The sequence below is a fragment of the Pholcus phalangioides genome, unplaced genomic scaffold, assembly GCF_987345545.1.
Source record: "Pholcus phalangioides strain wild (caught in Gottingen) unplaced genomic scaffold, Ppha-v1.0 ptg000024l_1, whole genome shotgun sequence".
NCBI lineage: Eukaryota > Metazoa > Arthropoda > Arachnida > Araneae > Pholcidae > Pholcus > Pholcus phalangioides.
The window spans coordinates 22,585,261-22,604,467 of record NW_028301616.1 but is presented as its reverse complement, the minus strand read 5'-3'; the positions used below and the strand labels follow the sequence as shown (position 1 = coordinate 22,604,467).

At 37.4% G+C, this 19,207-nt stretch overlaps 1 protein-coding gene across 1 annotated transcript in view; it reads right to left on the bottom strand.

The window, feature by feature from the left end:
* The window catches only part of LOC149069001 (uncharacterized), a 117,120-nt gene that overhangs the window by 44,421 nt on the left and 53,492 nt on the right, over positions 1–19,207 (bottom strand). Inside the window, exon 2 of the mRNA XM_089251113.1 lies at positions 6,294–6,581. Within this exon, the coding sequence (XP_089107239.1) occupies positions 6,294–6,581 (288 nt within the window). The remainder of the gene's footprint in view (positions 1–6,293; positions 6,582–19,207) is intronic.

The window sequence follows — 19,207 nt, the reverse complement described above, 5'->3', positions numbered from 1 at the left end:
GGATGGCCATATGGTCCTCGGTTGAGAACCACTGCTTTAACGTATAGGAAGAATGTAGAAAGATAGAGATGTAGCTGATGAAGAGGGTATCAACTGAGCCTACGCTCAGCGAGGATCTTCATTCCACCATTCAAGGTTTGTCAAGTGTTGAATAAAAATGACGCCAAAAAGGGCGCTAGGAAATGTAAAGTACGTATTTTCTATTCCATAAAAGTCATTTGCTTAGCGTAGGCACTAATAGAGAGAAATGATGTCACTCTCCGCAGTTCATACGAAGTACAGGAATCCAGGCTTTCGTACTTCGTAGGCACTAATGTTTCCGAATTGACATAGATATGATGAAGAGGCTATCATCTGAGACTACACACAGCGAGGACCCTCGGTCCATCATTCAAAGTGATGAATAATATGTATCAATAATTTTCGGAATTTTCGATGAATAATCCGCACTTTGGAAAAATCACCAAAATTTAAAAAAAAAAAAATTCCACAAAAATTTACCAGGACATATCCCCAATTTGTGAGACAACTTTTCCGCGAAACCGCATCCAAATATACCACCAATTCCTTCACATTTTTACGAATCCTTAAACAATTTACGAATTTATAGGACACCCTGTACATACATACGACAAACACAACCGGAATGAATAAACGTATCTGATTTTTAGTGTTGCTACAGTACGGTGCTGTACTCTTCTCCCTTTGGAGATTCGAACAAAAAACGCTCTTCACTTGACAGAGACGCTCTCTCAATGTGTATTATGAACAAGTAGAGAGCAGAGAGAGCAGCTCTCTCTCTCTCTCTCTTTTTCTAGTACAGAGCAGGGAATAGGAGGTTTCAATGGTGGGTAGAGAATGAGAGAGAGAGAGAGAGGAATGAATTCCTAATGGAAATTGTATGTTCTGATTTCCACTTCATCGCTCCATTGATTTGTTGAGCACGGATTAGTCAAGGCAGGGCGAAAGTGTAAGCAGCGTTAACCGCTGATGAGCCGTCAGCGTCGCTCAAGAGCAGCTCCCATGAGCAAAAATCATGCCAGAAATTGCCACGAAGAAGAGAAGACACTAAATTTTAGTGGAGGGGAAGAGACAGAATATTGTATGTATAAGAGAGAAGAGAGAGAGACTCTCATTCCAACCACTTGTAGATTACAAATGAAACTAGTACTTTCGGAGGGAAAATCACAAACAAAAAAACGTACATTTTCACAAGAAAAGCAAATTACGTCGATTTAACACGGTTTCCTCTCTCCGCTGATCTCTTAATCATATCAGAGCTTTCTCGGATTTTTACGATTACTAACTGAATTCGATTTCTCTTGGACGGTTATTCTACTTCCTATACGACGGAAATTGATAATTATAAGGAGGAGAGGATACTCGTAATTATGTTTATTATGTGTTTATGTCTGCATGAAACATTCGTTTTGGGACTTGGAGTGAAATATTGTGGTATTTGGAGTATAACATATCAATATTGGCCTTTTAAAAATTGCTGCAAAAAAATACTTTGATGGTAAATTGGGAAGTTATTGGGCTGAGAGAGTAGTGGCTTCAGCGCTGCTCTTTTTCTTTTTAAGGGCAAGTGTAGGCAAATTCCCGGGGCTTAGAAATTATTAAATGCGTTTGTCACGGTGAATGTGATATGGTTATTATGCATACTTACCAATCGTCTTGGTAAGTTTGATAGATTTTATCGTTTTTTTACCGACGAATACGCGAATTACCCGATCGTTGTTGGTAAATTTGATGGGTACTAAAAAAAAAATTATCACTTTTTTACCTGCGATTATGCATAATGTTCAAGTGTAATTTATGAATTTGATGAATATGAAAAAAAAAATTACCAGCAAGTCTAGTTTGTGATGATTTTAGTCGGACCCCGATGTAAAAATTTTACGATCGTACCCAGATACGTGTATGAATTATGAATTATCATGTATAGTATACCTTATAATGCGATTTATCATGTTTGCCAACGACGCGATGCTTGGGTATTACGCATAATCACCGGTAAAAGTGATAAATTTCGGGAAATTTATCAAACTTAACAAAATGCTTGGTAAGTATGCATAATAACCGGTTATTGTGTACAATAACCACATTTATCGCATTTACCGTAACACATTAACTTTTTTTTAGTTCTTGCACAGCCGTCCTTAGGATTGTGCGACTGGGGTAGTCGCCCCGGACCCCGCACTCACGGTAGTAGAAGTGAAAAAAATCTACATATATAGTCAAACCTCGTTAATGAGTCACTCTTGGGAGAGCAAAAATATGACTTAGTAAGTGGAGTGACTCGTTAAACGGAGTAAGCCATAGCTTGCCAATTCCTGCCTGAGGACAATTGGGACTTCCAAAAAAGTGATCCGTCGAGCGCAGTGACGTATTAACCGGGTAACGCACTAACGAGGTTTGACTGTATATCAGAATCCTTTTTGTTGGTAATGAAACGGATGATAAGAATATAATAATAAGAAAATAGCCTCAACTGGATTTCATTCTGGAATTTTCATCAGTTCTGGAATTATTTCTTTCATTAATTCTGCATTTTCATCAATTCTGAGGGGGGGGGGGTTTCCGTCATTAACGACGTGAAGAAATTTTCAATTCTGAAATTTGATAAGTTCTGGGTTTTTTTAAATTAATTCTGAATTTTTATCAATTCTGGAATTTTTTTCATTAATTCTGAATTTTCATCAATTCTGGAAATTCATTAATTCTGAATTTTCATCAATTCTGGAAATTCATTAATTCTGCATTTTAATCAATACAGGGATTTTTTTCTTTCATTAATTCTGAATATTGATAAAAAAAATTCAAAAAATTGCCGTCCTAAATACAGGATATCACTTCAGGGACGGTGCCGTCTTAACACATGGGTCCAATAGGCCTATATACAAAATATCACATAACTATTCCTAAACATTCATGTTTACCCATGGCCCGAAGTTATGGAGAACAGTCGCTCCCCCCCCCCTCCCAATCACGCAGCCTCATCGAAGTTTCGGGGAGAAAAACCAGCGAATATATAATTACCTATAATCGCCATTTCCATGCTTACGTGTCATGAAAAATGTAATTTATTCAGTAAATTAACGAGTTTTCCTTTTGAGATGAGAGGAAAGTCATACTCTTCTCTCCATTCCGTAATTTAGTTCTTTTTTAAGCTTCCGATACCATTCAATATGTTAAATGCTGATTATAAGAGAAAAAACCAGAAAACTCTCTCTTCCCTATAATATGATATCTTTATATCCGCCATGTTCTTTTTCCTATTCATGAATTCTGACATCTGCGGAAGCTTTTCTCTCTCCCCTTTTCAATCTAAAAAATTGTTCCGTGACTGAATTAAATCGATAATTTCAGAGCTAATGGATTCGCTAATTGTAAGGGAGGAGGCAAAAATATTATATAGCGCTTATGGTATTACCATAATGAGACGCGGAAAATCGGGCATCTGATGGGGTGCCCTGCCTATCACTGAATAGGCTTCACGAAATCTACGATCTGGAAAGTATTTTTAGCTCTTTTTTTTCGGAAAGTTCGATGATCGTGGCGTTAATGAATTTTCAAGGCTAGAAGAAAAGGTAATTATTAAAATTACGATACCTCTCGGGAAGTTTGTTGGGTATTTAATCGCTGTAGAAATTGTAATTAAATTTTGTTAAATATTTATATGGGCTTAGTCTATCATTTGAAATATATTTGGTTGGGCTAGATCGGTGTTTTTTCCAGACTGTGGTCCTTGGACAACCGGCTGTCCGTGAGTGATTTGTAAGGCAGGGGTCTTCAACGCATGGCCCGCGGACCACATGGGGCCAATCGGAGCTTTTTGTCGTAGCCCCCCGACTATTTTTAGACAATGGCACAAAATATCAAAAAACGCGATCAAATTGGAAAATAAGAATAATTTCATTCAGAGTTATGTTGCGGTGTAAAAGAAATAATTTCAAAACGTATTGAAGTGAATAATTTCGAAATATATATTCAAATGAATAATTTCAAGATTTATTGTAAGAAATTTCAAGATTTATTGTAAGAAATAATTTCAAGATTCATTGTAAGAAATAATTTCAAGATTCATTGTAAGAAATAATTTCAAGATTCATTGTAAGAAATAATTTCAAGATTCATTGTAAGAAATAATTTCAAGATTCATTGTAAGAAATAATTTCAAATTACAGTCGAATCCCGTTATAACGAACTCCGTTATAAGAATAACTCCCGTTATAAGAAATAATTTCAAGATTTATTGTAAGAAATAATTTCAAGATTTATTGTAAGAAATAATTTCAAGATTTATTGTAAGAAATAATTGCAAGATTTATTGTAAGAAATAATTTCAAATTATATTCAAGTGAATAATTTCAAATTATATTTAAGTGAATAATTTCAAATTATATTCAAGTGAATAATTTCAAATTATATTCAAGTGAATAATTCCAAGATTTATTGTAAGAAATAATTTCAAGATTCATTGTAAGAAATAATTTCAAATTACAGTCGAATCCCGTTATAACGAACTCCAAGAGACCGGAGAAATCACTTCGTTATAACGAAATTTCGTTATAAAGGAATTCAAGGTATTTGCATTTCTCTTACGTAAACTTATTTGGTTGATTAGAAAAGTGTTCATTGAAACGAGATTTTCGCTACAACGGTATTCGTTAAAACGGGATTCGACTGTATATTCAAGTGAATAATTTCAAGATTTATTCTAAGAAATAATTTCAAGATTTATTCTAAGAAATAATTTCAAGATTTATTCTAAGAAATAATTTCGAAATATATTGAAGTGTATAATTTCTAGATTTATTGCAAAAAAAATGTTAATGAAAAAGTTTTGAAAAATAATAATTTCAAGACTTTTTGAAATAAATAGTTTCAAGATTTATTAAAAGAAACAATTTCAAGATTTATTGAAATGGGTAATTTCAAGACTCGTTCAAAGAAATAATTTCAAGATTTATTGAAATAAACAATTTCAAGATATATGCTAAGAAAGGGAGATAATTTTTGAAAATATTGAAAGGGAAAAAATTTGCAAAATGTTGAGAAGGAATAATTTTTCAGAATCACACTGAAATAAATAATTATAAAATCACTTGAGGTGGTTTCAGATTATAAGAAGTAATTAACCACGAATTTCTTCTGAATTAGTGAAAAAAAATAGTTTCAAAACTAATAAAAATTGATAATTAATAAAAGAAATAATTTTAGAATAAATAAATCTTCTTTAGTCTTCGGGATATCCGCGACATCAAAGAAGAGGATGGGGGGGGGGGGAGAAACTGGCCTAGACCTCGGGGGCGTTCAGCCTTTAGAAGAGCGTGGGCCAATCTATACATTGATTTGAAAACGTATCGCGGGCCACTTAATTGAGTGATCTGGAATAGCGATGCAGGTTACTTAATAATATGTGCGGAGGGCCACTTGAAGAATCTAACTCTGTCGTGTTGGGTGTGTAAATATGCTGCAGGTCAATTAACTAATCTGAAACAGTACCGCGAGCTGCTCAAGTGCTCCGGAACTGTGCCGCAGGTCACTTAAACGATCTAGGAATGCACCGTGGGTTAATTGAGTGATCTGAGAATGTGCTGCGAGCCGATTGAGCGATCTGGAGCTGTTCCGCAGATAGCAAGTGATCTCTCAATGTGCCGCGGTTGGCTTTAAATGATCTGGAACTGTGCCGCAGGCGATTAAGGTGATCTATATAAGTGTATGTCGCTCGAATGATCAGGAACATCCCAAGACTTTCAAGTGATATGTAACTGCACCGCTGGACACTTAAGTGATTAGGTGACGCAAGTTTGAAGCCGCAGGGCCATATCAAATGATTCCGAGGGCTACATTTAGCCCGCGGACCATGGGTTGCGCATTGTTGTCAATTGTTAAAAACGTCATTGTTTGTTGATATTTTATTTCTTCCAACTAAGGGGTTCGTTCTTAACAGTAGATAAAACTTCACAGAATGGTGGTCGTCATGTAAGCATGTAAATATGACTATTTCATGTTCATATCAGTAGGAAGTTTCAAGCGTATCGCGGTCCGATTCTCGAATGGCAACGGCATCAATTCACTGACAAGTGAGAGGCATATCAATTAGCCCCCCCCCCCAACCCACACACACACACACACACACACACACGCGCGCGCGCGTGCACTCTCGCCGTTACTGCAATCATCGCCATCAACATGATTTTCGACATGTCGTCATCATGAAGATGATACGAGGAAATATAAAGGGGGTGTAAAGAAAAGAGAAAAATGAAAAAAAAGACACTTACTAATGAGGAATAGAAAGCCGCCGGTGGATTGGTTCCGGCGAGAGCGGCAGTGACGTATCCTTGCGGATCAGCCGCAGCAGCTGCGTAGGAAGATGCCGAGGAAGCGGCGTAGAGACCCGCCAGCCTTGGGAAAGACGACAGCAGGCGCGAGTCGTACGCCGCTGGCAAGGAGCAAACGGCCGCCTGCGCCGCGGGTTGAGCCGCGCCGCTTCCGGAGTATGCTTCCACGGGGCTCGCCGGTTGACAGCAGGGGGTCGCGGTCGCTGGATGGTTTCCCGTCATCAAGATCTGCAAGTTAATTAATATTAATTAATTCAATATCGAGTTCATTCTCACGAAATTGGGAAAAAAAGTGTCAAAAACAAACTAAATGTTAACCAAAAATTGCAAAAAAAATTCTCAGACCGGGATTACACTATACAAGTTTGAGATTATGCATAATAATCAAGTTTCTCGTTGATAAATTTACTTGAAATTTATTGCCTTTATCTGTGATTAGGCATAATGCCCTAAGTGCCAAAAAAAATGAAAAAGTTCATAAAATTCGTTAAAATATGCATTTAAGAATGCTGAAATATTCTTAAAATAAAAAATATGCTCTAATTTTTTTGGAAAAATATATTCACGCTAAAAAGTGGAAAATATGCCCAAAAAAAGGGGGCGGGGGGGGGGGCGTGGGTTTTTGAAAATGTAGAAATTTGACCTAAAAATCAAAAAAATAAGTATTAAAAAAGTTGCAGAAAAATGAAAAGAAAAATATGCATAGAAATTTAAAAAGAAAATATGAACAAAAATATGCGGAAAAAATGAAAAATACGTAGAAAAATAAACAAAGTATGCGTCAAAAAAATATGCAGAAAAACAAAAAATACAGGGAAAAATGAACAAAAATATGAGTAAAAATTAAAAAAATATGCGGAAAAAATGAAAAAAATAGGTATATATATACAGAAAAATTTACAAAAAATGCACGCGTATCAAAGCACTAAATATTTATATACCCTAAGAGAAAAGAAAAATATACAGTAAAGAAATGAGAAAACGTGCATTTAGCAGTGCAACAATATGCATTCAAACATGCCTAAAAATGGTGAAATATGTTCTTGATGAAATTAAAGAAATTTGATTAAATTTGAAGAATAAAAATAATCTTGAAAATATTAATAAAATGCAAATTAATTGCAAAAATGCTAGAAATATGCACTTGTTCTAAAAAATTTCGGTGATTTTATGCATTTATATGCAGTAACTATAAAAATTGCTAAAATATACAATCGCGTATGCACTTATGCATTTGCATATTATTTTGAATAGTGTCAATATTCACAGACTCCTCGACACTCTTTCTCTCATAACTGATGGTCAATATCTTTCAATTTACACAAAAAATTCTAATAATTTAAAATTACATTAAAAAACATATACAGTCGAATCCCGTTATAACGAACTCCAGGAGACCAGAGAAATTACTTCGTTATAACGAAATTTCGTTAACCAGGTTTTTGCATTGTTCCTATGTCAACGTATCTGGGAGATAAGACATGTGTTCGTTAAAACGAGATTTCCGCTATAACGGTATTCGTTAAAATGGGATTCGACTGTATTTGACCTCGGATTATCGAGACAAAATTTTCACGGATGACACTAGAGTGCAAGAATGATTACCAATTGATTATTGTAAAGGTTTTGAACAGTGTTATGTCATCATCATTCATAAACTCCTCGAGACACTCTCATAATAACTCATCATCCAGTATTTCCTATCAATTTACACAGAAAATTGGATATAGTGAAACCTCTGTTTTGCGAACACCGACGGGACAAAAAAAATCGTCCGTAAAAGAAGGGTGACCGTTTATCTGGGGTTTGAAATGCATATTTTCTTTCATACAAGGGGAAAATTATTATTTGGCCGTAAAAGAGGGGTGACCGTTAAGAGGGGTTTCGGTGTAATTCTATATTTTATGAGAAATGCATATAAAAATAAATTCAATCCTGAAATTTACCTCGAGTATCGAGATCAAATTTTTACGGATAACACTAGACACGGATTTGATTATGAATCGATTAACACTGAAAAACTTTTTTTCACAAGTGTCATCATTCATGGACTCCTCGACATTCCTTCAACTTATGATTCAAAGTCACGCACGTCAGTCACCGTTCGCGGTGCTCATTTCTAGGAACTTCGACTTACTTAAATTGGGAGAAGAGTCACCTCCCACAATTGGAATGATAGATAGTACCTGCTACCATACCTTGTTAATAAGACTGGGAATCGATTAAAATTTTTAACTGGTTAATCAAAAAAATTTCAATCGATTAATCGGATATTTTTCGTAACTATATAATATTAATTGATGCTATAAAAATGTAATTTATTTATTCATTTCACGTACCTATTCGCTATACGCAAACAAGTATAGGAATAGACGAAGAAATTGAAGCTGCCACGTGAAGCAATTTAATACTCGTATATGCTGATCATATTTTGTTAAAACCTGTAATTTCTTCATTTGGATAAATGTTGTGATTTTTTTCTTTTTTAAATCGAATATCTTAATTAAGTTAGTCACTGATTTCAAAACTACTTTTGATCATATGCTGTTACTTGTTTTCCTTGAAACTCGTCCCAAATGGTACTTGTGAGAAGAGGAACTGATACTGAACCAAGAATAAGAACAACTATTGTTCATAGTGGGGACAATAAATTTTGGTATTGCCTTTTAAACCTCAAACTCAATTTGAAATTGAAATGATCGCAATTATTCGTTGAATGGACTTGTATTTGCTAATGAGGAAAAATTAGATCAAAATATTCATTCAAATGTTTTTAAATACGACCACTTATCGAAAATGTTATTATTTTCGATAAGTGTTATTATTTTCGATTTCAATAATCGTAAATGTTTACGATTATTGTATTGGTACAATAATTTAGGACATTTAATCGGTTTCATCAAATAAAATCAAGTCAAATTACTAACTTTTTACTCAAATTTCAATCAAACTTTAATCGGATTGATCAAGTCGATTAATTCACCTAAAACTTTTAACTGCGATTAACAATGATCGATTAACCGATCCGATCAAATCGATTCATCGGACCAGCTCTACCTTGTTAACTATCCAAACCGTAAAATAATAAAGTAATCCTTTGAATATTCAATCCCAATAATTCAATATAAATATGAATAATAAAAAAAATAATATTATTAAAATGTAAACTAAATTGTTGCCACATAATGTAAAAAAGACTAAAATTAACATCGGAAAATCAAAGTAAGATTTTTCAAGCATTAACACAGAAATTTTCTATCAGTTTATACAAAAAAATAGTTCAAAATTACTCGAAAATAAATTAAATCTCAGAATTTACCTCAGATTATCGGGATCGAATTCCTAGCAGATAACGCCAGACGGGGGATTTGATCAGGAATTAATTTACTGAAAAACTTTTCAACAGCGTCATCAGTCATGGACTCCTTGACACTCTTTCAACCGATGATATAAAGTCGCACACCGTTTGCAGTGCTCATTTCTAGGAACCCCTGACTTAAATTCGCACAGTCACCTCCCACTAGCGAGATAACTGCACCTGCTACCATCTCTCCCCTCATCCATGATAAAATAATACATTTGGTAAATAAGAATCTACCAAAAACTAATTCCACCCAATCCCTATCCTTACCGTGAAACCAACAACAAAAAAAATTTGTCAATTAAATAGTGGGGAAATCAGACACGACCAATAATATCATCATCTTATTTATTAGTGAGGGAGAAGAGCTCCCGTTTATACGATACAATTTTCTCTCCCGTGAATCCCATGATTTTTCCCAATCCCGAGATGGGCGTTGCTTTCTCTGGAACGGGAAATTAAAGGATCCTCCCACTTTTAAACGAACTTTACCGCACACAATCCTCTATCATACCTTTTTTTTTTTTGTATTTTAACACGCATAGGGAGGAGAGAATGGATGCGCGTGTTTCCTCAACCAATCGAATATAATTGAGGGGAATTCTTAACAGAGATTTGCCTGAAAATTAACGAGGAAAAAAAAAATATATCTGGGGTCTAGATTTTCAAAAGCTATACAGTCGAATTCGGTTATAACGGCATGGGAGATTCCGTGAGGTTTTGTAGTTGTAACCGAGGTGTCGTTATGCAACCGAGGTTGACGTTTTCTAGACCTTTTTCAACCAAGAATTCAATCACAGTTAGATTCAAATACTGTGCATGAAGTTTTTATTTCATCATCATTATTGGGGTGACCCTATTTAATCGAGAAAAATACAGGGAATCGGGATAATGAGTATGGGGGCATTGTTACGTTATAACCGAGTTGTCGTTACAACCGAGGTCGTTTAACCGAGTTTAACTGTAACAAAATTACATGCGTATTGTATGTGTGACTATCATGTATCGGTATATTATGTTTCCCCAGCCTTTTTTGATGCCGCGGTTCTTTAATTAGTTAAAATTTTTGTCGATAGAGGGTGCTGCAAAAAAGCTAATTATTGGAAAAAATGAAAATCGGAGTCTTCTAACATGCAGGGTTATTGCACCGGTATCTGTCACATCGGTCGTTATAATGAGTATTCCTTTATTACGACTGATGTGATAGATTCTAAGCATTATCATTTTGTACATATTTATTGCTTTTATCAAATTTCACGACCGATAAATAAAATCTAATCCGTGACAACAACCGAACTAAGCTCCAACCCCCCCCCCCCCCGTTTTGTGTTGTTCTGCGAAGAAATTGCCAAAATCCGTCGTTGTGTATATTTGACGTTGACCTTTGCTGAGTGGAGAAAAGGTATGGAACACTGGTTTAATGAAAAAGCGTTGGCACTTCAACGGAAAACCCGGTGGTTAACTAGTGCCATCACTAGCAACGGGGCAAACCATAGCCACCATAGGAGGAGGCGCTCGCAGGTGTTGAGGTTGGTGCGCTAACCCCTCAACGGGGGATTTCCGGCGTTAGCAATTTTTTCTGGTCACGTCGGCGTTTTTATTGTACCCTGTGTCAGGAAAGTTTTCTGACAAGGACGAACCGGGTATCCAACTCGCGACATCTCTAAACATCCTTTAGTACTTTAGGCGAGTATCTTATCGACCTGGGCTACCGCACCCTTAGTTAGTTAGGGGCCGTTCAAGTATTACAATATGGTAAACCCTTGACCCCACGTACCAAATGTGGCCTTGAAAGTTATCTGGTGTCGCTTGCCTCCCCAAACCCAATTTTGTAAAAATGAACTAAGCGGCACGTTTACAGATCGCTTAAATGACCCGTGGAGCATTTAATTCCAGAGCATTTAAGTGGCCCATGGCACAGTAAAAGATCACTTAAGTAACCCGCGACACAGTTCCAGAGCACTTACACGATCCGTGGCGCAATTTTAAAGAACTTAAGCGACCCCCAGTGCGGTTCTACATCACTCAAGTTACCCGCGAAACATTCCCAGATGATTTAAGTGATCCGTGGCATAATTACGGATCACTTGAGTGATGCGTTGCACAGTTCCTTAAGCGGCCCGGAAACATTTCCTTAGCACTTAAGCAGCCCAGACACATTTCCCGAACACTTGAAGGATCCGTGAAACATTTAGAGATCGCTGAAGTGGCTGGCTCTGTAAGGGACTTATCATGGGGATGTTAGTTCAGGTGCCCACAAACTAGCGGAAGATTTTTCTCGTTTTTGGCGTACCAAGTAAGATACCATTAAGAATATTTCATATTTTCATAGAGGGTGGTTGATGACGTGAACATCATCTAAACCCCCCCCCCTCCCCAACAAAAGTCAGAAAATCGGAAACCCCTCCCCCATCGATGCTGACGTAATACTTGAATGACCCCCTTATACAGTTTTCCGAAGAAGCTAAACTATATGGATTTTTTTTTTCAAACGTTCCATATAACGATCTCCCAATATAACGTCAATTTCCAGTGGAACGAAGAAGGGTCGCTATAACGAGCGTCGACTGTATAAATTCCATTGGAGAAACCTGAGAATTCGCGAACATTCTTTATTTTTCATGCAATAAACCGACTTAGATACGACAGAGAGATACTCAGTACGTGTCGGAAAAAAAATATTGGCTCTCCCTCTTTACACATATATATTTGGCGGTAGATGTCTCAATGTCTCTTTATGGCTTCTGCTCCTTGAAAGATTTAGATATGAGTAAGTGAAGTGTGACAATAATAACGCTTAAGAGACAGAGGAAAAAGAGCCATTTTCGGGCTCGAGGAGGTCATGTAATAGGCCCATCAACTTCATAATAAAGAATCGAGCAAATCCTTCAGAGAGAGAGAGAGAGAGCCGTGTCTAAAACCCCTTTATATACACACACAATCACCTTCTCTCTCTCATTTTCGCGTGTCGACATCTTTTTATACACAATATAATAATATTATCCCCCCCCCCTCTCTTCCATATTGCTCGTAGTTATCCGTTCTGGAAAAAGTCACTCTCTCAGGTTATTATTATTGTTATTACAGACGATGTGGAATTTTCGGTGCGTTCAGTTCCTGAATATCGATCACTGGCGGTGTCGATTGTATCACTCCTTTTTTGGTGTCTCGTCGAGCAGGACGGAACACAAGACGTTCGGCTTAGATGAAAAAAGAAAAAGCTTTTGTCTTTTGTTTCTCCCCCCCCCCTCCTCCTCCTTAACTCCTTACGAGGTTATGTATATTTTCATGTAATTTGGACAAACAGTTCACGTTCTTGACGGGGGAGAAAACAAACTAAAATACGCAAAATACGCGGAAGATTAAGTATCTCCCGGGTGACGGCTGTTTGTAAATTCCGAATGATAACCAGTTTTCTTTGGACTATTCGGTTACAGGAAAGTCACTTGGAAAAAAAAACCCCGATAAGTATGGGTGTCCCATGAATTCGTAAATAAATCAAAATTGAAGAAATTGTTATACACTTATTATAACAAGCAAAATGCCCAACGAGGTGGCTGAGAAAAAGATGCCAATAAGAAATATGGATGTCGTATATTTCAAAAATACAGCAACCCAATTAGAAACACAATCGCAAAAATTATAAACAATATATACACATGATACAATGCCCATAAAGAATAATATTATGGTTGTCTTATTCTAAGTATGGATAGCTTCTCGATTTACCCCGACATGTTTATCGTATTTCTTTTTAAACGTGTCAATTGTGTTACAATTTGCCACCTCCAGGGTTAAGCGATTTATTAACAACCCTATTAGAGAAAATTTCCCTGCGACGCCATAACCTCGCATTGCCCTTTACCAATCGATACGGTGTCCCCTTTTAAAAGCAGTTGATTGGCGGTGTACTACATGTTCATGGTCCATCCTATCCATCCCGTTGAAAAGTTTGAACACTTCGATCATATATTTGCCCATGCTGCAATCCTGTTTAGGTTGCTCTCTGGAGCAACTCCCTATCGCTTTGATTCCCGGTTTACCCCCCCCCCCCATTAGCTTCGCGTCATCTGCGAATTTGCTAGCAATCCCCTCGACACCCTGATCGAGTTTATCGATAAAAAGTGTTTTTTCACTTTTTTCACACATGGGGTCAAGGACACTTCCTTGAGGAACTCCACTCGTGACGCCTGTCCAGCCAGAGAATTCTCCGTTCACCATAACTCGTTGCGACCTTTCTCTTAACTACGATTCTATCCAATTCAGTAAGTGGTCACCCCCTATCCCAATCTCGTGTAAACGCTTCAAGAGTTTACCATGTTGGACCCGATCGAATGCTTTCTGGAAATCAAGGTAAAAATCATCTACGTTCTTGCCATTACACAAAGCCTTCGTCACGTGATCATAGAAATAAAGGAGGTCAGTTACACATGATTTCCCCTTCCTGAACCCATACGCCAATATATTATTCTCGTCTATCCACTTCACAAACTTCCTTTTGCTGATAATGTTCACAATTTTCGAGAGGGAGCTCGTCAAACTCACTGCGGACGATAATTGTTCACAGATTCTCTACTACCCTTCTTAAATATCGGAATTTGAGGAGCTTTTATTTTCAAAAGCCCCCGTTTACATGGCGAGTAAAATACCCCGGGAAGTTACCGGTAACAGGGATTTTTGGATCACTGCATGCTTTTGGCCCGTACGCATAGCCTTTAGTTTATGTCAGTGTCCCCCTCCCCCTTCTTTCCGGAATTCGTCACTGGTCACGTGGGTTGAACGGAAGTGGTTGGCTCAAGATGGCTGACAAAGGAGCAGACAGTAGTTTTCCCGGAAGGCACAAAGGATTATGGGAGAGGAGGTTGGAGTCCAATCCACCATTATTCCGCAACAAAGATGAGCCTCTCTTGATTAAAGTGACCATATTTCCTCGAGAAAAATACGGGTAATTTGATTCAAAAATACGGGACATCGCTAATTGTCGCCAAAAAATTGTTATATTACAGCGAAACTGCCAATTAAGGCACACGCACTATCCAGAATTTCCTAAAATACCACAAATATCTGTTTTCAATCCGCAAGTTTGAAAACATTTTCAGAATAAGTTCGTTTCTGGCGATTCGTTTCGAAGTTTTCTCTTCTCAAGCTTCCAATTTATTTTTTTCCACCCTCCCCCCAACCAATCTTTTCCTCTCGAGTGAAGGGAAAACGAATGCTAACCGGAACATTTTCACATATTTGTTTACAGTTTCACTTTGTGCTCTGAATGTGTTTATTTTCCAAAATATACACGGTGGGCAAAAAGTGCGTAGAAACTTTAAAAAGTCATAAAAACCTGAAAAATAATCGAAATAAAAAACGGTTTGAAGGGTTAGCATCGCAAGGCCACGGGAATTTTTTTAAGACTGGGGGAAAAAACTCAAAACATCCGATAGGTGGCGCTGACCTACACAAGTCAAAGAAAAGATACGCAAGTAACGAACAGAATGCCTCCAAATCGTTTATTACAGCAGAATGACCACTACCACAGGGTATAACACATTGCCGGCGAGTCATAAATCCAGCAACGGCAGAGTGAGCAGGTCCACATACACGGTTTATAACGGTGAACTGGTTGTGTATTAGGAGCGCAAGTTCTTATAACCGTCTCATTTGCTCCACCCATGGAGACTCGTACCATCGCTACCTAAAGCCTGTTTTTTGAGGGGGGGGGGGTTCCTATCTTAAACAATTCCCTTCACCTAGCGATGCTAACCCTGCAAACCGTTTTTTATTTCGGTTATTTTTCCGTTTTTTATGAACTTTTAAAGCTTCTACGGACTTTGTGCCCACCCTGCACCTTCCTGGGCTAGGTAAAACCTTCATGAATCAACAGGTGACGTAGAAATTTCTAATTTTTCAGACTAAAGCCGGGTTTTCCTAGAAGTAGAATTTCAGCGCCGGGTGCAGTGCGAAAACGCTGATTGGTTAAAAACCTGAAATTCAGGTATTTTGACCAATCAACGTCTTCACCTTAGAAAACCTGCTCCTAGGAAAACCTGGCTTTAACCTGCTATAATTTTAATCAAAAGGTAACATTTCCGCTAATTTTCTTTCAAACAAATTTCCCAAATTCAAAATGTAGATAACTCCCTGGAATGCTGATCAAGAAACATGGTATTTAAATATCCTTTGTCCTTTCCTACATGCTACCTGTTGGGCTATTTTCTACTTTTGTAAGGCAAATGTACTTCTGTAATGTAGTCTACTGTAAATATTTAGAAAAGGTGGAAATTCCCTTTTGAAAATAAGCTCCTTATTTTATTCATTTCTAGCTATAACATCCGTCGCTGCCCGGATTTTCTTCAATTGTTGGGAGGATTGAAAAAATGACAAACCATTATAAAGGCATATAAACTATCACACATTATACCGGCGTCATTAAAGAAGTGACAAACCATTGTAAAGGTATATACGTGTCTGAAACACATTGCTAGGGAACTACCAAGGTAAACATTCCGAAAGTGATTGTTGAGGCCCAAAAACCATTGTTGCCCGCCGTTTTTTGCCCATTTCGGGCATTTGCGCAGATCTGACAAACTTTTAAGCCTATCGTTCAAGTCAGGCTTCGTTTGGTGTCTATGCAAAATTTGTCGACGATCGATCTAAAATTGTAGATTTGTACGGAGAACACACACACACACATAAAATGAATTTTATACACAGTAGAGTCTCGTTTATCCGACCTTGGCTTATCCGACATTCCGTATTATCCAACGTCCCACCGAAAAAAAAAAGAAAGAAGACCAAGCACCAACTGCGCAGCCTCTCAGAATTTCACATAATGACGGGTTAAGGCTCTAGAAACCGCAGTTAAATGCATTGAGCAACAAGAAGCAGCTACAGGAGATCATCAGGAAAAAGCAGGGAATACGATCAAAAATGCATTACGTCATCAACTTTTTAAATATTCTGTTTAACCTTAGAATATTCTGTAACAGCATTTTTCCAGTTAATTTTTTAACTGTCCCGTTTACTGCGCACGAACGCCGGTCATACAGCATTTACTTACCGATCGATTTGGGTCAGAAATGATGGTGCCATCTATCGGTGGTCGCCTCGGTTTCGATACGGAAACAACTTGTTATTTATGGTCTTCTCCAGACTCGACCCTGTGGAACTAACGGTAGCAGACAAGCAAATTACCACTGCGCCGCTCGGGCACAATTTTCCTGTTTACTACAACAAAGCTCGTGTATTTAACAGGGTTATGAAAACAGCAAAGGTGCAACCTAGCGGCTATTAGAATTCTATTGAAGGTGCGCTTGCCTAACTAGTGTTACGGCCTGGCGGAATTGTCGTCTACTATACGAACCTGAAACAATCAGCTTGTAGTTTATATTTACTATACGTCGATTTATTTTTTTCTCATTATTATTGCTATATTATTAGTCCTGCATAAATTGTTAGGGGCCGTTCAAGTATTATGTAAGCGATTTTTTAGCCATTTTTGACCCCCTCCCCCCCCCTTGTCAGCAAAATTTCGTCATCAGCTCTGCCCCTCTGAATCCAACTCATACTTATATTTTCATAAAGGGTGGTTGATGACGTAAGCATTATCCAAACCCCCCCCCTCCCCCATTGTCATCAAAAGTCAGCAAATCGGAAACCCCCCCCCCCATCGATGAAGACGTAATACTTGAACGGCCCCTTAACGCCTGTTTTGGGACAAAGCATCTACGGAGAATTTCAGCCAGGGCCGCAACTAGACGCTTAGTCACGCGGAGCAAGCGCGAATTTCGACGACGCCCCCTTGTAATGTTGAAGGAGAGGTTTCAGAATAAAATTCGCGCCCCTTCGTGACCAGCGCCTGGGGTATGAGACCCACCTGCTCCTCCCCCCCCCCCCCCCCCAGTTGCGGCCCTGATCTGAGCCAAAGACATTTATAGGAATTTTTGACTATCCTTTCAAACAAAGTACTCAAAAATGACATTAAAAACACACAGGCACAGCGACACTTTATGCACTCTTCATAATTCAACAAACTCTAGATTCACCTCCCATAAAAACAAATTCATAAACTGTGGTTGTTGTTTTTTACAAAAACGGATGTAAATTAGTGCTGCCAGCATATTTTTAATTGAAACAATATATCAACACGGCAATTTAATTGACCAGAGTGGATCTTTTAATTACCTAAAATTTTCAATTATGGGTAAAACATAGTTTGCGTTGATTTTAATGTTATCGAAAAACAGATAAAAATTTGCAAAATCAGTAAAAACAGCAAATTTGAATAGTTTTTATCTTGAATCTTATTGTCAATCCCCTGAATTTGGTGTGATCTTATGAATCTTTGAACAAGTAAAATTTCAGCAGCTCTCAAAAAATGACACCGACAAGGAATCAACTCTTTCTAGATTTAAAAAAAAAAATTTCTAATAGCCGTATTTTGTGCTGAAACGACACTAAAAGGTGTATTTTGTAACATATCAAAAAGAAATTGAAAAAATTAATTGGTATAATTTGTAACTGGTATAATGTGTTTCTTTTACCGTGTATTTGCCATGTACAGAGCGATTATATAATTAAAGTTCGTGTAGTTTTTCCTCAAAAACTGCTTTATCCGAATACAGCCAAATTTTTGGGATATTTCGATGAGAGAGAGAGATGGAGATATGAGAGAGAAAATCAAGTACACTGAAACTATACTCAGATCTATGTAGCGCCGGTTCTGGAGGACGTATTCCATCGAAACATGGTCTATACGCTATATCAGGGGCGGCCAACTTCTTTCTGTTCACAGGCCACCATAATCGTACATGGCGTCGGGGGCCGCATCAGTGGTACAACTTGGGTGTATAAGTCGCTCCATTATTAATTGAATTAATTAGTTATTAAATTAATTTCGTCACTAGAAATAAGAAGTTTGTAAACAGTTTGTTAATCAAGAAATATGCTGTTGGAACCAATACTTCAAATAATGATCACAAACTTAGTTTTTTCACGGTACATTTATCTTTTTTCCCCTCACAAAATCACTTCACGGGCCAGCTGTTGGCCACCCCTACGCTATATGGTCCATGGGAAAAAGGAAAATTCACCACTTTCTCACCTGGTGGTCGAAAATTAAACTTTTTTTCATTTCACAAATCTCTCTCCCATGCTCTCATTAAGATATCCTAAAATTTTGGCTCTATTCGGATAAGCAGTTTTTGAGGAAAAAACTACTCAGAGAGCACGGTAACTTTAGTTATAATCACCCTGTATATTTAGGGCTGTAAATATACCCCTAAATTCCCTAAGGGAATTAATTAAAAACTACCTCGTCAACCATTACTACGATTCAAAATAAAGTTAATCGACGCTTAAAACGGATTCGATCTCAACATTCCCGGAAGAAAACATGAATAAAAACGTCATATTAAAAATCAGTGATGAAAAAAACAAAGACCATGTTCTCCATTTTTTTATTTTTGGCATATGTGGCAAATGAATTGGCAGCTGCCATTAC